We start from the raw sequence: 19301 nt of genomic DNA, 5'->3' as shown, positions 1-19301 counted from the left end.
AAGTGTATAGCCACAAAGTGTATAGTCACAAAGTGTATAGTCACAAAGTGTATAGTCACAAAGTGTATAGCCACAAAGTGTATAGTCACAAAGTGTATAGTCACAAAGTGTATAGTCAAAGTGTATAGTCACAAAGTGTATAGCCACAAAGTGTATAGTCACAAAGTGTATAGTCACAAAGTGTATAGCCACAAAGTGTATAGCCACAAAGTGTATAGTCAAAGTGTATAGTCACAAAGTGTATAGTCACAAAGTGTATAGTCAAAGTGTATAGCCACAAAGTGTATAGTCACAAAGTGTATAGTCACAAAGTGTATAGCCACAAAGTGTATAGCCACAAAGTGTATAGTCACAAAGTGTATAGTCACAAAGTGTATAGTCACAAAGTGTATAGTCACAAAGTGTATAGCCACAAAGTGTATAGTCAAAGTGTATAGTCACAAAGTGTATAGCCACAAAGTGTATAGTCACAGTGTATAGTCACAAAGTGTATAGCCACAAAGTGCATAGTCAAAGTGTATAGTCACAAAGTGTATAGTCACAAAGTGTATAGTCACAAAGTGTATAGTCACAAAGTGTATAGCCACAAAGTGTATAGTCACAAAGTGTATAGTCACAGTGTATAGTCACAAAGTGTATAGCCACAAAGTGTATAGTCACAGTGTATAGTCACAAAGTGTATAGCCACAAAGTGTATAGTCACAAAGTGTATAGCCACAAAGTGTATAGTCACAAAGTGTATAGTCACAAAGTGTATAGTCACAAAGTGTATAGCCACAAAGTGTATAGCCACAAAGTGTATAGTCAAAGTGTATAGTCACAAAGTGTATAGTCACAAAGTGTATAGCCACAAAGTGTATAGTCAAAGTGTATAGTCACAAAGTGTATAGTCACAAAGTGTATAGTCACAAAGTGTATAGTCAAAGTGTATAGTCACAAAGTGTATAGTCACAAAGTGTATAGTCACAAAGTGTATAGTCACAAAGTGTATAGTCACAAAGTGTATAGCCACAAAGTGTATAGTCACAGTGTATAGTCACAAAGTGTATAGCCACAAAGTGTATAGTCACAGTGTATAGTCACAAAGTGTATAGCCACAAAGTGTATAGTCAAAGTGTATAGTCACAAAGTGTATAGCCACAAAGTGTATAGTCACAAAGTGTATAGTCACAAAGTGTATAGTCACAAAGTGTATAGTCACAAAGTGTATAGTCACAAAGTGTATAGTCACAGTGTATAGTCACAGTGTATAGTCACAAAGTGTATAGTCACAGTGTATAGTCACAGTGTATAGTCACAAAGTGTATAGTCACAGTGTATAGTCACAGTGTATAGTCACAAAGTGTATAGTCACAGTGTATAGTCACAGTGTATAGTCACAAAGTGTATAGCCACAAAGTGTATAGTCACAAAGTGTATAGTCACAAAGTGTATAGCCACAAAGTGTATAGTCACAAAGTGTATAGCCACAAAGTGTATAGTCACAAAGTGTATAGTCACAAAGTGTATAGTCACAAAGTGTATAGCCACAAAGTGTATAGTCAAAGTGTATAGTCACAAAGTGTATAGTCAAAGTGTATAGTCACAAAGTGTATAGTCACAAAGTGTATAGCCACAAAGTGTATAGTCACAAAGTGTATAGTCAAAGTGTATAGTCACAAAGTGTATAGTCACAAAGTGTATAGTCACAAAGTGTATAGCCACAAAGTGTATAGTCACAAAGTGTATAGCCACAAAGTGTATAGTCACAAAGTGTATAGTCACAAAGTGTATAGTCACAAAGTGTATAGCCACAAAGTGTATAGTCACAAAGTGTATAGTCAAAGTGTATAGTCACAAAGTGTATAGTCACAAAGTGTATAGTCACAAAGTGTATAGCCACAAAGTGTATAGTCACAAAGTGTATAGTCACAAAGTGTATAGCCACAAAGTGTATAGTCACAAAGTGTATAGTCACAAAGTGTATAGTCACAAAGTGTATAGCCACAAAGTGTATAGTCACAAAGTGTATAGCCACAAAGTGTATAGTCACAGTGTATAGTCACAAAGTGTATAGCCACAAAGTGTATAGTCACAGTGTATAGTCAAAGTGTATAGCCACAAAGTGTATAGTCACAGTGTATAGTCACAAAGTGTATAGCCACAAAGTGTATAGTCACAAAGTGTATAGCCACAAAGTGTATAGTCACAAAGTGTATAGTCACAAAGTGTATAGCCACAAAGTGTATAGTCAAAGTGTATAGTCACAAAGTGTATAGTCACAAAGTGTATAGCCACAAAGTGTATAGTCAAAGTGTATAGTCACAAAGTGTATAGTCACAAAGTGTATAGTCACAAAGTGTATAGCCACAAAGTGTATAGTCACAGTGTATAGTCAAAGTGTATAGCCACAAAGTGTATAGTCACAGTGTATAGTCACAAAGTGTATAGCCACAAAGTGTATAGTCACAAAGTGTATAGCCACAAAGTGTATAGTCACAGTGTATAGTCACAAAGTGTATAGCCACAAAGTGTATAGTCACAAAGTGTATAGTCACAAAGTGTATAGCCACAAAGTGTATAGTCACAAAGTGTATAGTCACAAAGTGTATAGTCACAAAGTGTATAGCCACAAAGTGTATAGTCACAAAGTGTATAGTCACAAAGTGTATAGTCACAAAGTGTATAGTCACAAAGTGTATAGCCACAAAGTGTATAGTCACAAAGTGTATAGTCACAAAGTGTATAGTCACAAAGTGTATAGTCACAAAGTGTATAGCCACAAAGTGTATAGCCACAAAGTGTATAGTCACAAAGTGTATAGCCACAAAGTGTATAGTCACAAAGTGTATAGTCACAAAGTGTATAGCCACAAACTGTATAGCCACAAAGTGTATAGTCACAAAGTGTATAGCCACAAAGTGTATAGTCACAAAGTGTATAGTCACAAAGTGTATAGCCACAAAGTGTATAGTCACAAAGTGTATAGCCACAAAGTGTATAGTCACAAAGTGTATAGTCACAAAGTGTATAGTCACAAAGTGTATAGTCACAAAGTGTATAGCCACAAAGTGTATAGTCACAAAGTGTATAGTCACAAAGTGTATAGTCACAAAGTGTATAGTCACAAAGTGTATAGTCACAAAGTGTATAGCCACAAAGTGTATAGTCACAGTGTATAGCCACAAAGTGTATAGCCACAAAGTGTATAGTCACAAAGTGTATAGTCACAAAGTGTATAGTCACAAAGTGTATAGTCACAAAGTGTATAGTGACAAAGTGTATAGTGTGTATAGTCACAAAGTGTATAGTCACAAAGTGTATAGTCACAAAGTGTATAGTCACAAAGTGTATAGCCACAAAGTGTATAGTCACAAAGTGTATAGTCACAAAGTGTATAGTCACAAAGTGTATAGTCAAAGTGTATAGCCACAAAGTGTATAGTCACAAAGTGTATAGTCACAAAGTGTATAGTCACAGTGTATAGTCACAAAGTGTATAGCCACAAAGTGTATAGTCACAGTGTATAGTCACAAAGTGTATAGCCACAAAGTGTATAGTCACAAAGTGTATAGCCACAAAGTGTATAGTCACAAAGTGTATAGTCACAAAGTGTATAGTCACAAAGTGTATAGCCACAAAGTGTATAGCCACAAAGTGTATAGTCACAAAGTGTATAGTCACAAAGTGTATAGTCACAAAGTGTATAGCCACAAAGTGTATAGTCACAGTGTATAGTCAAAGTGTATAGTCACAAAGTGTATAGTCACAAAGTGTATAGCCACAAAGTGTATAGTCACAAAGTGTATAGCCACAAAGTGTATAGTCACAGTGTATAGTCACAAAGTGTATAGCCACAAAGTGTATAGTCAAAGTGTATAGTCACAAAGTGTATAGTCACAAAGTGTATAGCCACAAAGTGTATAGTCACAAAGTGTATAGCCACAAAGTGTATAGTCACAGTGTATAGTCACAAAGTGTATAGCCACAAAGTGTATAGTCAAAGTGTATAGTCACAAAGTGTATAGCCACAAAGTGTATAGTCAAAGTGTATAGTCACAAAGTGTATAGCCACAAAGTGTATAGTCAAAGTGTATAGTCACAAAGTGTATAGTCACAAAGTGTATAGCCACAAAGTGTATAGCCACAAAGTGTATAGTCACAAAGTGTATAGTCACAAAGTGTATAGCCACAACGTGTATAGTCACAAAGTGTATAGTCACAAAGTGTATAGTCACAAAGTGTATAGTCACAAAGTGTATAGTCACAAAGTGTATAGTCAAAGTGTATAGCCACAAAGTGTATAGTCACAAAGTGTATAGTCACAAAGTGTATAGCCACAAAGTGTATAGTCACAAAGTGTATAGTCACAAAGTGTATAGCCACAAAGTGTATAGTCACAAAGTGTATAGTCACAAAGTGTATAGTCAAAGTGTATAGTCAAAGTGTATAGCCACAAAGTGTATAGTCACAGTGTATAGTCACAAAGTGTATAGCCACAAAGTGTATAGTCAAAGTGTATAGTCACAAAGTGTATAGTCACAAAGTGTATAGTCACAAAGTGTATAGTCACAAAGTGTATAGCCACAAAGTGTATAGTCACAAAGTGTATAGTCACAGTGTATAGTCACAAAGTGTATAGCCACAAAGTGTATAGTCACAGTGTATAGTCACAAAGTGTATAGCCACAAAGTGTATAGTCACAAAGTGTATAGCCACAAAGTGTATAGTCACAAAGTGTATAGTCACAAAGTGTATAGTCACAAAGTGTATAGCCACAAAGTGTATAGCCACAAAGTGTATAGTCAAAGTGTATAGTCACAAAGTGTATAGTCACAAAGTGTATAGCCACAAAGTGTATAGTCAAAGTGTATAGTCACAAAGTGTATAGTCACAAAGTGTATAGCCACAAAGTGTATAGTCAAAGTGTATAGTCACAAAGTGTATAGTCACAAAGTGTATAGCCACAAAGTGTATAGTCACAAAGTGTATAGTCACAAAGTGTATAGTCACAAAGTGTATAGCCACAAAGTGTATAGTCAAAGTGTATAGTCACAAAGTGTATAGTCACAAAGTGTATAGCCACAAAGTGTATAGTCAAAGTGTATAGTCACAAAGTGTATAGTCACAAAGTGTATAGCCACAAAGTGTATAGTCACAAAGTGTATAGTCACAAAGTGTATAGTCACAAAGTGTATAGCCACAAAGTGTATAGTCACAGTGTATAGTCACAAAGTGTATAGCCACAAAGTGTATAGTCACAGTGTATAGTCACAAAGTGTATAGCCACAAAGTGTATAGTCAAAGTGTATAGTCACAAAGTGTATAGCCACAAAGTGTATAGTCACAAAGTGTATAGTCACAAAGTGTATAGTCACAAAGTGTATAGTCACAAAGTGTATAGTCACAGTGTATAGTCACAGTGTATAGTCACAAAGTGTATAGTCACAGTGTATAGTCACAAAGTGTATAGTCACAGTGTATAGTCACAGTGTATAGTCACAAAGTGTATAGTCACAGTGTATAGTCACAGTGTATAGTCACAAAGTGTATAGCCACAAAGTGTATAGTCACAAAGTGTATAGTCACAAAGTGTATAGCCACAAAGTGTATAGTCACAAAGTGTATAGCCACAAAGTGTATAGTCAAAAAGTGTATAGTCACAAAGTGTATAGTCACAAAGTGTATAGCCACAAAGTGTATAGTCACAAAGTGTATAGTCACAAAGTGTATAGCCACAAAGTGTATAGTCACAAAGTGTATAGCCACAAAGTGTATAGTCACAAAGTGTATAGTCACAAAGTGTATAGTCACAAAGTGTATAGCCACAAAGTGTATAGTCACAAAGTGTATAGTCACAAAGTGTATAGTCACAAAGTGTATAGTCACAAAGTGTATAGCCACAAAGTGTATAGTCACAAAGTGTATAGTCACAAAGTGTATAGCCACAAAGTGTAAAGTCACAAAGTGTATAGTCACAAAGTGTATAGTCACAAAGTGTATAGCCACAAAGTGTATAGTCACAAAGTGTATAGTCAAAGTGTATAGTCACAAAGTGTATAGTCAAAGTGTATAGTCACAAAGTGTATAGCCACAAAGTGTATAGTCACAAAGTGTATAGTCACAAAGTGTATAGCCACAAAGTGTATAGTCACAAAGTGTATAGTCACAAAGTGTATAGTCAAAGTGTATAGCCACAAAGTGTATAGCCACAAAGTGTATAGTCACAGTGTATAGTCACAAAGTGTATAGTCACAAAGTGTATAGCCACAAAGTGTATAGTCACAAAGTGTATAGTCACAAAGTGTATAGTCACAAAGTGTATAGCCACAAAGTGTATAGTCACAAAGTGTATAGTCACAAAGTGTATAGTCACAAAGTGTATAGTCACAAAGTGTATAGTCAAAGTGTATAGCCACAAAGTGTATAGTCACAAAGTGTATAGCCACAAAGTGTATAGTCACAAAGTGTATAGTCACAAAGTGTATAGCCACAAAGTGTATAGCCACAAAGTGTATAGCCACAAAGTGTATAGCCACAAAGTGTATAGTCACAAAGTGTATAGCCACAAAGTGTATAGTCACAAAGTGTATAGTCACAAAGTGTATAGCCACAAACTGTATAGCCACAAAGTGTATAGTCACAAAGTGTATAGCCACAAAGTGTATAGTCACAAAGTGTATAGCCACAAAGTGTATAGTCACAAAGTGTATAGTCACAAAGTGTATAGCCACAAAGTGTATAGCCACAAAGTGTATAGTCACAAAGTGTATAGTCACAAAGTGTATAGCCACAAAGTGTATAGTCACAAAGTGTATAGTCACAAAGTGTATAGTCACAAAGTGTATAGTCACAAAGTGTATAGTCACAAAGTGTATAGTCACAAAGTGTATAGCCACAAAGTGTATAGTCACAAAGTGTATAGTCACAGTGTATAGTCACAGTGTATAGCCACAAAGTGTATAGCCACAAAGTGTATAGTCACAAAGTGTATAGCCACAAAGTGTATAGTCAAAGTGTATAGTCACAAAGTGTATAGCCACAAAGTGTATAGCCACAAAGTGTATAGTCACAAAGTGTATAGTCACAAAGTGTATAGTCACAAAGTGTATAGCCACAAAGTGTATAGTCAAAGTGTATAGTCACAAAGTGTATAGTCACAAAGTGTATAGCCACAAAGTGTATAGTCACAAAGTGTATAGTCACAAAGTGTATAGTCAAAGTGTATAGTCACAGTGTATAGTCACAGTGTATAGTCACAGTGTATAGTCACAAAGTGTATAGTCACAAAGTGTATAGCCACAAAGTGTATAGTCACAGTGTATAGTCACAAAGTGTATAGTCACAAAGTGTATAGTCACAAAGTGTATAGCCACAAAGTGTATAGTCACAGTGTATAGTCACAAAGTGTATAGTCACAGTGTATAGCCACAAAGTGTATAGTCACAGTGTATAGTCACAAAGTGTATAGTCACAAAGTGTATAGCCACAAAGTGTATAGTCACAGTGTATAGTCACAAAGTGTATAGTCACAAAGTGTATAGTCACAAAGTGTATAGTCACAAAGTGTATAGTCACAAAGTGTATAGCCACAAAGTGTATAGTCACAAAGTGTATAGCCACAAAGTGTATAGTCACAGTGTATAGTCACAAAGTGTATAGTCACAAAGTGTATAGTCACAGTGTATAGTCACAGTGTATAGTCACAAAGTGTATAGCCACAAAGTGTATAGTCACAGTGTATAGTCACAGTGTATAGCCACAAAGTGTATAGCCACAAAGTGTATAGTCACAAAGTGTGTAGCCACAAAGTGTATAGCCACAAAGTGTATAGTCACAAAGTGTATAGCCACAAAGTGTATAGCCACAAAGTGTATAGTCACAAAGTGTATAGTCACAAAGTGTATAGTCACAAAGTGTATAGCCACAAAGTGTATAGTCACAGTGTATAGTCACAAAGTGTATAGCCACAAAGTGTATAGTCACAAAGTGTATAGTCACAAAGTGTATAGTCACAAAGTGTATAGTCAAAGTGTATAGTCACAGTGTATAGTCACAAAGTGTATAGCCACAAAGTGTATAGTCACAAAGTGTATAGTCACAAAGTGTATAGTCACAAAGTGTATAGCCACAAAGTGTATAGTCACAAAGTGTATAGTCACAAAGTGTATAGCCACAAAGTGTATAGCCACAAAGTGTATAGCCACAAAGTGTATAGTCACAAAGTGTATAGTCACAAAGTGTATAGTCACAAAGTGTATAGCCACAAAGTGTATAGTCACAGTGTATAGTCACAAAGTGTATAGTCACAAAGTGTATAGTCACAAAGTGTATAGTCACAAAGTGTATAGCCACAAAGTGTATAGCCACAAAGTGTATAGTCACAAAGTGTATAGTCACAAAGTGTATAGTCACAAAGTGTATAGCCACAAAGTGTATAGTCACAAAGTGTATAGCCACAAAGTGTATAGTCACAGTGTATAGTCACAGTGTATAGTCACAGTGTATAGTCACAGTGTATAGTCACAGTGTATAGCCACAAGCATAAAAATAGATTTTCCGAAACCCAGTCAGTCAGAGTGAAAATTAAATCTTCAGGGTCCCCATCTCTCTCTGAATTAAAAACATTCCTCTACTAGCCCACAGTACACACAGCTGCACAGGTAAACATTCAGATCCTACAGGCTCACAGTAGCGTCAATCACAGCTAAAGTACATTAAACCCACAGATTTACCACTAATCTGATGTAGCATTAGCTTTAGCCACACGTACAACAACATGCCCTGTACATATGCTCCAGACTGTAAACAAGACTATATTCACCCAGCTAGCTACATCAGCTACACAGTGACTACAGTGAGCAGTTTTACTCTGGGCTAGGGCATCAGCCACATGTCCTGTAGCATACCTGTTCATACTATGAGACTGGACCCTTCTCTAGTCTCCCATCTCCCCATGGCATTCAGATCGCTTGTTTCTTTTCTCATACAGCCTTTCCCTCTGTAGTGTGTTATGCATCCAAGGAGCCTCTCTCTAGCCTGTCTGCATGGCCGATGGCTCTCTCTGCATCCCTCCTTCTACCTCCCTGGCTGTGGCTGGCTGGCTAGCTGGCTGCACTCAGAGCTAGTGTCAGAGAGGAGGGGGGGGGCGGCCCCAGCCACCAGTCTCCATCCCTCCCTCCCTCCCTCCCTCCTCCCGGAGTGTCCTAAAGGAAAGGTAATGATGATATGTCTCTGCCTCTCAGTCTTTATCCCCTATCGATCTCTACCCCACCACCCATCCCTGCAGAGTGTAACCCAACCCTCCACCTCTCTTCTCTGCCTGCTTCTCCCGGGATAGACTTCACTTAGCACACAGCCTCACAGAGAGGAAAAGAGAGATGGAGAGAGACAGAGAAAGGGGAGTGGGAGAGAGACAGAGAGAGAGGGAGAGAGAGAGAGAGAGGGAGAGAGAGAGAGAGAGAGAGAGAGAGACAGAGAGAGAAAGAGGGAGAGAGACAGAGAGAGGGAGAGAGAGACAGGGGAGTGGGAGAGAGACAGAGAGAGAGACAGGGGAGTGGGAGAGAGACAGAGAGAGAGGGAGAGAGAGAAAGGGGAGTGGGAGAGAGACAGAGCAAGGGGAGTGGGAGAGAGACAGAGAGAGAGGGAGAGAGAGAAAGGGGAGTGGGAGAGAGACAGAGCAAGGGGAGTGGGAGAGAGAGACAGAGCAAGGGGAGTGGGAGAGAGACCGAGAGAGAGGGAGAGAGAGGGAGAGGAAAAGAGAGACGGAGAGAGAAAGGGGAGTGGGAGAGAGACAGAGAGAGAGGGAGCGAGAGGGAGAGGAAAAGAGAGACGGAGAGAGACAGAGAAAGGGGAGTGGGAGAGAGACAGAGAGAGAGGGAGAGAGAGAAAGGGGTGGAAGAGAGAGAGAGACATGGGAGAGGGAGAGAGAAAGGGGAGTGGAAGAGAAAGAGAGAAAGGGGAGTGGAAGAGAGAGAAAGAGAGGGAGAGAGAAGGGGAGTGGGAGAGAGAGAGGAGAGTGGAAGAGAGACAGAGCGAGAGAGAGAGAGAGAGAGAGAGAGAGAGAGAGAGAGAGAGAGAGAGAGAGAAAGAGGAGAGCGAGAGAGACAAAGAGGAGTGGAAGACAGAGAGAGAGAGAGAAAGAGGAGAGCGAGAGAGAGAGGAGAGAGAGAAAGAGGAGTGGAAGACAGAGAGAGAGAGAGGAGTCCCATGTCCACTACCACTATTACTGTTGATCCCACATTTATTTATTTATAAATATATATATTTTATATATACAAATATATATTTATTTTTCGATATGTATACTTTGACAATGTAAGTAATAATGAACTTGCCATGTCAATAAATTCAATTGAATTGAAAGGGGGAAAGAGAGAAAAATGGGAGTGGAAAAGAGAGCGAGAGAGAGAGGAGTGGAAGAGTGGGAGAGAGAGAGAGAGAGGGGGGAGTGGGACAGAGAGAGAGAGAGAGAGAGAGAGAGAGAGGGGGGAGTGGGAGAGAGAGAGAGAGAGAGGGGGGAGTGGGAGAGAGAGAGAGAGAGGGGGGAGTGGGAGAGAGAGAGAGAGGGGGGAGTAGAAGAGGCAGAGATAGGGAGAGAGAAAGGGGAGTGGGAGACAGAGAGAGAGAGGGAGAGAGAGAAAGGGGAGAGAGAGGAGTGGAAGAGAGAGAGAGAGAGGAAGAGAGAGAAAGGGGAGAGAGAGAGAGGAAGAGTAAAAGTTTCTGTCTCTCTCACACATGCTTTTTCATTCGCTCTCTCACACACGCCATTTTTCATACTCTCACAACCTATATGTGGTCTATCACACCTGCCACTGGTACTGAGTAAGACACAGTTGCCCTTCTAGACACTGATTTTGCTGTTCCACACATCACCGACAAACAAGCAATTTTATGAACCATCTAAATGTCAAAGTTTCAAATTCCACAATCAATATGATTTAAAAACATGTTATGAGACGAGAAAATGCCCTTCTGAATGAAAACATGGAGGTGTCAATTCTTCCACAGAGCCTTTCTAAAGCATCTACAGTATATTTACGTAGTGTCCGTCCAAAATGGCACCCTATTCCCTACGGATAGTGCCCTACTTTTGACCAGGGCCCATAACTATAAAAGGTCATTTCAGACGGTGCTGCAATGACTTCAGTAGTAACATAGGATACAGTAGTGCTGCTGCCACCACTTGACTGAACCCAGTGGTGTTGTTGTTTCAGACGGTGCTGCAGTGACTTCAGTAGTAACATAGGATACAGTAGTGCTGCTGCCACCACTTGACTGAACCCAGTGGTGTTGTTGTTTCAGACAGTGCTGCAGTGACTTCAGTAGTAACATAGGATACAGTAGTGCTGCTGCCACCACTTGACTGAACCCAGTGGTGTTGTTGTTTCAGACAGTGCTGCAGTGACTTCAGTAGTAACATAGGATACAGTAGTGCTGCTGCCACCACTTGACTGAACCCAGTGGTGTTGTTGTTTCAGACAGTGCTGCAGTGACTTCAGTAGTAACATAGGATACAGTAGTGCTGCTGCCACCACTTGACTGAACCCAGTGGTGTTGTTGTTTCAGACGGTGCTGCAGTGACTTCAGTAGTAACATAGGATACAGTAGTGCTGCTGCCACCAACCCAGTGGTGTTGTTGTTTCAGACGGTGCTGCAGTGACTTCAGTAGTAACATAGGATACAGTAGTGCTGCTGCCACCACTTGACTGAACCCAGTGGTGTTGTTGTTTCAGACAGTGCTGCAGTGACTTCAGTAGTAACATAGGATACAGTAGTGCTGCTGCCACCACTTGACTGAACCCAGTGGTGTTGTTGTTTCAGACAGTGCTGCAGTGACTTCAGTAGTAACATAGGATACAGTAGTGCTGCTGCCACCACTTGACTGAACCCAGTGGTGTTGTTGTTTCAGACAGTGCTACAGTGACTTCAGTAGTAACATAGGATACAGTAGTGCTGCTGCCACCAACCCAGTGGTGTTGTTGTTTCAGACGGTGCTGCAGTGACTTCAGTAGTAACATAGGATACAGTAGTGCTGCTGCCACCAACCCAGTGGTGTTGTTGTTTCAGACGGTGCTGCAGTGACTTCAGTAGTAACATAGGATACAGTAGTGCTGCTGCCACCAACCCAGTGGTGTTGTTGTTTCAGACGGTGCTGCAGTGACTTCAGTAGTAACATAGGATACAGTAGTGCTGCTGCCACCTCTTGACTGAACCCAGTGGTGTTGTTGTTTCAGACAGTGCTGCAGTGACTTCAGTAGTAACATAGGATACAGTAGTGCTGCTGCCACCAACCCAGTGGTGTTGTTGTTTCAGACGGTGCTGCAGTGACTTCAGTAGTAACATAGGATACAGTAGTGCTGCTGCCACCTCTTGACTGAACCCAGTGGTGTTGTTGTTTCAGACGGTGCTGCAGTGACTTCAGTAGTAACATAGGATACAGTAGTGCTGCTGCCACCTCTTGACTGAACCCAGTGGTGTTGTTGTTTCAGACGGTGCTGCAGTGACTTCAGTAGTAACATAGGATACAGTAGTGCTGCTGCCACCACTTGACTGAACCCAGTGGTGTTGTTGTTTCAGACAGTGCTGCAGTGACTTCAGTAGTAACATAGGATACAGTAGTGCTGCTGCCACCACTTGACTGAACCCAGTGGTGTTGTTGTTTCAGACAGTACTGCAGTGACTTCAGTAGTAACATAGGATACAGTAGTGCTGCTGCCACCACTTGACTGAACCCAGTGGTGTTGTTGTTTCAGACAGTGCTGCAGTGACTTCAGTAGTAACATAGGATACAGTAGTGCTGCTGCCACCAACCCAGTGGTGTTGTTGTTTCAGACGGTGCTGCAGTGACTTCAGTAGTAACATAGGATACAGTAGTGCTGCTGCCACCTCTTGACTGAACCCAGTGGTGTTGTTGTTTCAGACAGTGCTGCAGTGACTTCAGTAGTAACATAGGATACAGTAGTGCTGCTGCCACCACTTGACTGAACCCAGTGGTGTTGTTGTTTCAGACAGTGCTGCAGTGACTTCAGTAGTAACATAGGATACAGTAGTGCTGCTGCCACCACACACACACACACACACACACACAGATACAGTATCTCTATGTTTCACCAGTATCCTGAGAGCCACACTGGTCATGTATTGAACAATGCTACATTGTCAGCGGAACTGCAACAAGACACAGTGACACAGGACTTTGGCAGAGGGTTGAACTGGAAACAGACACACAAAGAATGTTCCAGTACTAACCACAACCAGGGAAAACACATTAACCAGCCTATGGCTCATTATCAAGCCGCCTTTCCTTGATTCCTTGCATTCTTTCTACTCATATCCTTCTCTAAAGGTCTGATGGGACCTTGGACATTCTCCTCCAATGTAAGGAATAAGGAAAAGACTGAGATAAGTACAATACAGTAAAAGTGAATTCTCTCACCATCTTGTTCAAGATCGTGTTTCTCTTGTTCCTCCATGTTGTTGCTCTGTGTGTCTCCAGTGGCCTTGGAGAGGCCGACTGACCAGTAGGACATGCCTCCTCCTCCACAGCAGGGCAGGACTGAACTAGCACCAGCACAGGGTGGTGGTGGTCAGTGGGACTGGTCCCAGTCTGAGTCACTGGTGTGGTGGAAGACACTGGTCAGAGATGGGCTGTGGTAGGAGGGAGGACAGAGGGAGAGGCCATTAGTCAGATCCCTGCGAAACACAGCCAGTCATGCAGGCAGCCAGACATAGGTTTGATCTAGAGAAAGTGAAAGCAGTCACACACTCACATTGCATAACAACAAGTTAATGGATACACAAATTGCCACCCAACATTTACAACTATAGTTGTCGAGATGCCTTAATTAGAATAATGTACTTGTGTCTAGTACGAGAAGCTTTATACTACAACTTTTATGACTTCTCGTGTTATTGTTTCAGACCCATATACAATAAACAGCTATGTGAAGTGATCGTGCTACTTTGAATGGGTTGTTTGTTGACATCCTTGTACTTTACAAAGCTCTTGGAACAGATTCCTGTTGGAACGTTCCACAAATTATACCCACCCAGTTCCACAAATTATACCCACCCCGTTCCACAAATTATACCCACCCCGTTCCGCAAATTATACCCACCCCGTTCCGCAAATTATACCCACCCCGTTCCGCAAATTATACCCACCCCGTTCCGCAAATTATACCCACCCCGTTCCGCAAATTATACCCACCCCGTTCCGCAAATTATACCCACCCCGTTCCGCAAATTATACCCACCCCGTTCCACAAATTATACCCACCCCGTTCCACAAATTATACCCACCCCGTTCCGCAAATTATACCCACCCCGTTCCACAAATTATACCCACCCCGTTCCACAAATTATACCCACCCCGTTCCGCAAATTATACCCACCCCGTTCCGCAAATTATACCCACCCCGTTCCGCAAATTATACCCACCCCGTTCCACAAATTATACCCACCCCGTTCCACAAATTATACCCACCCCGTTCCACAAATTATACCCACCCCGTTCCACAAATTATACCCACCCCGTTCCACAAATTATACCCACCCCGTTCCACAAATTATACCCACCCAGACACAGTTGCCTAATTTAGTGAATTTGTATTTTTAAATTATCTCTGTGTAAAACGCACACTAGTCTACAGCCAGAACTATAAAAACAGAGACGTTACTATTTCTTACGGCCTTGAACACACACTAGTCTACAGCCAGAACTATAAAAACAGAGACGTTACTATTTCTTACGGCCTTGAACACACACTAGTCTACAGCCAGAACTATAAAAACAGAGACGTTACTATTTCTTACGGCCTTGAACACACACTAGTCTACAGCCAGAACTATAAAAACAGAAACGTTACTATTTTTGACGGCCTTGAACACACACGACACTTCAGTTAATTCACTTTGGTTTACAGATGCCACATCTTTAAAACCACACACTGTGTGCATGGTCTTGATTCTTTAACAAGTTGACTTTATTAGGCTTATAAACTCTGAAACGTGCCAAACGTGCGTCCAGTGACAGCAAGTAGACACATTTGTTTGCGAAACGTGCGCACTTGTTGCTCGTTAATGAGTGTGGTTGATAAGGAATATTTACTCACCGCATTGTCCGCAGTGTTCAAGCACTGTCGAATGGTACTGATTTTGCGCTTCTAAAGCATTGAACAGGCTAAACTTCGGTACATCCACAAGTGAAAGTTTAACCGAAGACAAAATAGCCGAAGGAACACACACAAGCACGGATTGCAAAGGAAAAACGTCAACTTCCTGATTTCATCAAACCAAACACTTCCAGCCTGTGATGCTGCCTACCACGCTGTCTGTCTCATAACCCGGAAATGGGAATAGCCTACTGTACAATGACTGTATGCTACTGTACTAGTTGCATTAGTTCTGCTAAACCTATGGTTGAAGCTCATTTACTGCATTTATACTTACTTTTTCAACTCTAAAATGCTATTTTGGAGAACAGCTAAAACTCATACAAATTACCCCAGGCATTAATTATCATTGCAATATTTGTTTTAAAGGAATGTGGAACTGCGTGTAGGCTACAATGTCAACCACTACTCAACCTTATCATGAATTGACTAATTTACTTGTGGAATCGCGCAAACAGTGAACATGAAATAGATGCATAATACACGCTATCAAGTCACAACCATCCCAACTTCAAATGCGGACATCAAGGTGAAAGGAAGCACGGTATAAAACAGCTGACCACTAATACCAACTACGACAGATAAATCCTAGACAGGCATTGAAATCAAATGTATAATAGCCTACATCAGGCCTACAATCGACAAGGACGCATGAAGACAAACAAACTCGACCAAAGAATGACGAAAATCACGAAATACAAAAGGAAAATCTACACATTACTTTTTAAAGTGAGTTAAGTCCGTGCCCGTGATTCAGAACCGCAGAATGGACGGCGTCTCCGTACAGGTAGGTTTAGTGGAGCTCCGTGGCATGGTGCTGAATGGACAGCGCCTCTGTCTATTAGCCAACTATACATACTGAACAAAAATATAAAAGCAACATGAAACAATTTACAAGATTTTACCGAGTTACAGTTCATATAAAGAAATCAGTCAATTGAAATACATTCACTTGGCCCTCAATTATGGATTTCACATGACTGGGAATACAGATATGCATCTGTTGGTCACAGATATCTTTCAAAATATAAGGGAGTGGATCAGAAAACCAATCAGTATCTGATGTGACCACTGTTTGCCTAATGCAGCGCAACACATTGAATAGGCTGTTGATTGTGGCCTATGGAATGTTGTCCCACTCCTCTACAATGGCTGAGCAAAGTTGCTGGATATTGGCTGGAACTGGAACATGCTGTCATACACTTTGATACAGAGCATCCTAAACATGCTTAATGGGTGACATGTCTGGTGAGTATGCAGGCCATGGAAGAACTGGGACATTTTCAGGTTCCAGGAATTGTGTACAGATCCTTGCGACATGGGGCTGTGCATTATCATGCTGAAACATGAGGTGATGGCAGCGGATGAATGGCACGACAATGGGCCTCAGAATCTTGTCACGGAATCTCTGTTCAGTCAAGTTGCAATCAATAAAATGTAATTGTGTTTGTTGTCCCGTTTCTTATTCCTGCCCATACCGTAACCCCACCGCCACCATGGGGCACTCTGTTCACAATATTGACATCAGCAAACTGCTCGCCCACACAAAGCCATACACATGGTCTGTGGTTGTGAGGCCAGTTGGATGTATTGCAAAAATCTCTAAAATGATGTTGAATGCGGCTTATGGTAGAGAAATTAACATTCAATTATCTGGCAACAGCTCTGGTGGACAATGTTGCAGTCAGCATGCGAATTGCACACTCCCTCCAAACTTGAGACATTTGTGGCATTGTGTTGTGTGACAAAACTGCACATTTTAGAGTGGCCTTTTATTGTCCCCAGCACAAGGTGCAGCTGTGTAATGATCATGCGGTTGAATCATATTCTTGATATGCCAGTCCTGTCAGGATGGCTTATCTTGGCAAAGGGGAAATGCTCACTAACAGCAATGTAAACAAATTGTGCACCAAATTTGAGAGAAATAAGCTTTTTGTGCATATGGAACATTTCTGGGATATTTTATTTCAGCTCATGAAACACTGAACCAACACATTACATGTTTCTGTTCATTGTAATTAGTTAGTTGTTGGCAGTTAGACTTTTTTTGAGGCACAGTTAGGCAGCCTGCAGTGCTTATGAAAGTCATCATGCAGATCTTTAGAAATGGTAGGATCAATTGTAAATTGGCACTCCACGTGAAAAAGTTTGCCAATCTCCTGCTATAGGCTATATGAAGCCACCCTTGTGGACCGGTGCACACAGTGAACTATGACAGTGTCAGTGTCTCCTGTGCTTCCCGCCGGCATTAGCTCATGCGCTTCCCGCTAATTTTAGCATTTGCCTGTCTGCATTATTCACCAGGGAAGGAAACATTCTGCGAATATTGAAGCATTGTATCACCAAGGTGGCTCGGAGAACATTTAAACATTGTATCAACGAACGAGGCTGCTCGGAGAATATTGAAACATTTTGTTTAAACAAGACGGCACCGAGAATATTGATTGCAACATAGCAGCCTACAAAAGGGGCGGCTCTCACATTTCCCCCTCTGCCAGCTTGTCTCTCTCTGTCTGATATTATTGCAGTAGTGGCACTGTCTGTGTAATTAGTAAAGAAACAGTCCTACATCTACACTATAGCTAAATAACTTACCAATATTTAATGACGTTTTGACAGAAAGATTGATCTGTTGAAATATTGAGGAAGATGGACAAGCAAGACTGATGGAGAGAGAAAGGTGTAAATGTATTCTACCAGATACAGGTATGCTACAGATGGGGATTAGAGATGCAGGCAGAGCATGATGATCAAATAGGTCTATAGTAAGAAAAGACAACCATTGTTATTGTATTTGAAGCCAAAAAACGTGTATTTTGGGGAAATGCTCTGTGTTTATTTTCATACCAATACATGAAATCAAAATTGCTCTAGCCTACTGGGTAAATGAATGAACATATCAATTAGACCTACAGCTATCACAGCCTTTATTGTTCTAGCAATAAAATAACTTTTGGTTTCAAATGGTCATCAAAAAGTCTATCGGATTACAACAAAGTTTACAAGGCCGAGTTCAAAGTGCTGACATCAAATGAATCAGCTCACTGCCTTAACGACTGACTGGCAAAGCATGAATCAGCTCACTGCCTTAACGACTGACTGGCAAAGCATGAATCAGCTCACTGCCTTAACGACTGACTGGCAAAGCATGAATCAGCTCACTGCCTTAACGGCTGACTGGCAAAGCATGAATCAGCTCACTGCCTTAACGACTGACTGGCAAAGCATGAATCAGCTCACTGCCTTAACGACTGACTGGCAAAGCATGAATCAGCTCACCGCCTTAACGACTGACTGGCAAAGCATGAATCAGCTCACTGCCTTAACGACTGACTGGCAAAGCATGAATCAGCTCACTGCCTTAACGGCTGACTGGCAAAGCATGAATCAGCTCACTGCCTTAACGACTGACTGGCAAAGCATGAATCAGCTCACTGCCTTAACGACTGACTGGCAAAGCATGAATCAGCTCACTGCCTTAACGGCTGATTGGCAACGCAAACTGGTGCGGTCTCTACTTTCTGAAAGTGACACAGAAGGACTGACTGGCAAAGCAAACTGCCACTCTGGTCAATCCGATGTCTGCATTGGCCGTGCAGCATTTAAGGTGATATGGCCTCTGCAAAAGTCAGGGCATTCATAATGCGGAGCAAATCAAATCAAAATTTGTCACATGCGCCGAATACAACAAGTCTACTGCTTACTTACAAGCCCTTAACCAACAGTGCAGTGGTCCTAAAGCCAGCCAATCCATACTAGTGTCATGCAAAACCTGTGTGTGTGTGTGTGTGTGTGTGAGAGTGAGTGAGTGAGGTCAAACTAGTTGAAAGCATTTCTGCTATTTGATAACTTTGTCTAGGAAAATGTTTCACTCTGTATTTTCTGTTTTCTTGGTGATAATTCTGAACTGTCAATAAATGTGGTATATTTAGCCTTGGACTGTAATGGAATTTGATACAGCAGCACTCAATGACTTCTAAAAGGAAATTAGAATGGATAGACAGACAGAATCCTTCATTTAAATAAAACAAATACTTGCCCTTTTTAACTAGCAGTTGCTGGTAACCATATTCCAAGAAACTGCTTTTCTCCAAGAGGTGTTACAATCTTATCTGTATGACATGAAAATCCAAACGAATCACAAAC

The 19301-nt window shown here is 40.9% G+C and overlaps 1 protein-coding gene across 6 annotated transcripts in view; it reads right to left on the bottom strand.

The window, feature by feature from the left end:
- Positions 1 to 15351, bottom strand: part of LOC110526993 (leucine-rich repeat kinase 1) — a 152430-nt gene extending 137079 nt beyond the window's left edge. For 2 of the 6 annotated variants that reach the window (XM_036981262.1, XM_036981264.1), the window contains exons 1-2: positions 15096 to 15346; positions 13418 to 13629 (exon numbers count right to left, since the gene is read on the bottom strand). In XM_036981262.1, coding sequence (XP_036837157.1) covers positions 13418 to 13511 — 94 coding nt within the window. In that variant the 5' untranslated portion in view covers positions 13512 to 13629; positions 15096 to 15346. Of the gene's footprint in view, positions 1 to 8888; positions 9071 to 13417; positions 13630 to 15095 lie in introns of those variants that run through there. The other 4 variants (XM_036981261.1, XM_036981263.1, XM_036981265.1 and 1 more) reach the window with 3 other exon arrangements.
- Between the last annotated feature and the right edge of the window lie 3950 nt (positions 15352 to 19301).

The sequence above is a fragment of the Oncorhynchus mykiss genome, chromosome 6 (genome assembly GCF_013265735.2).
Source record: "Oncorhynchus mykiss isolate Arlee chromosome 6, USDA_OmykA_1.1, whole genome shotgun sequence".
NCBI classification, from domain to species: Eukaryota; Metazoa; Chordata; class Actinopteri; order Salmoniformes; family Salmonidae; genus Oncorhynchus; species Oncorhynchus mykiss.
Note: the sequence above shows the minus strand (reverse complement) of the source record. Positions and strands in the feature narration are given on the sequence as shown.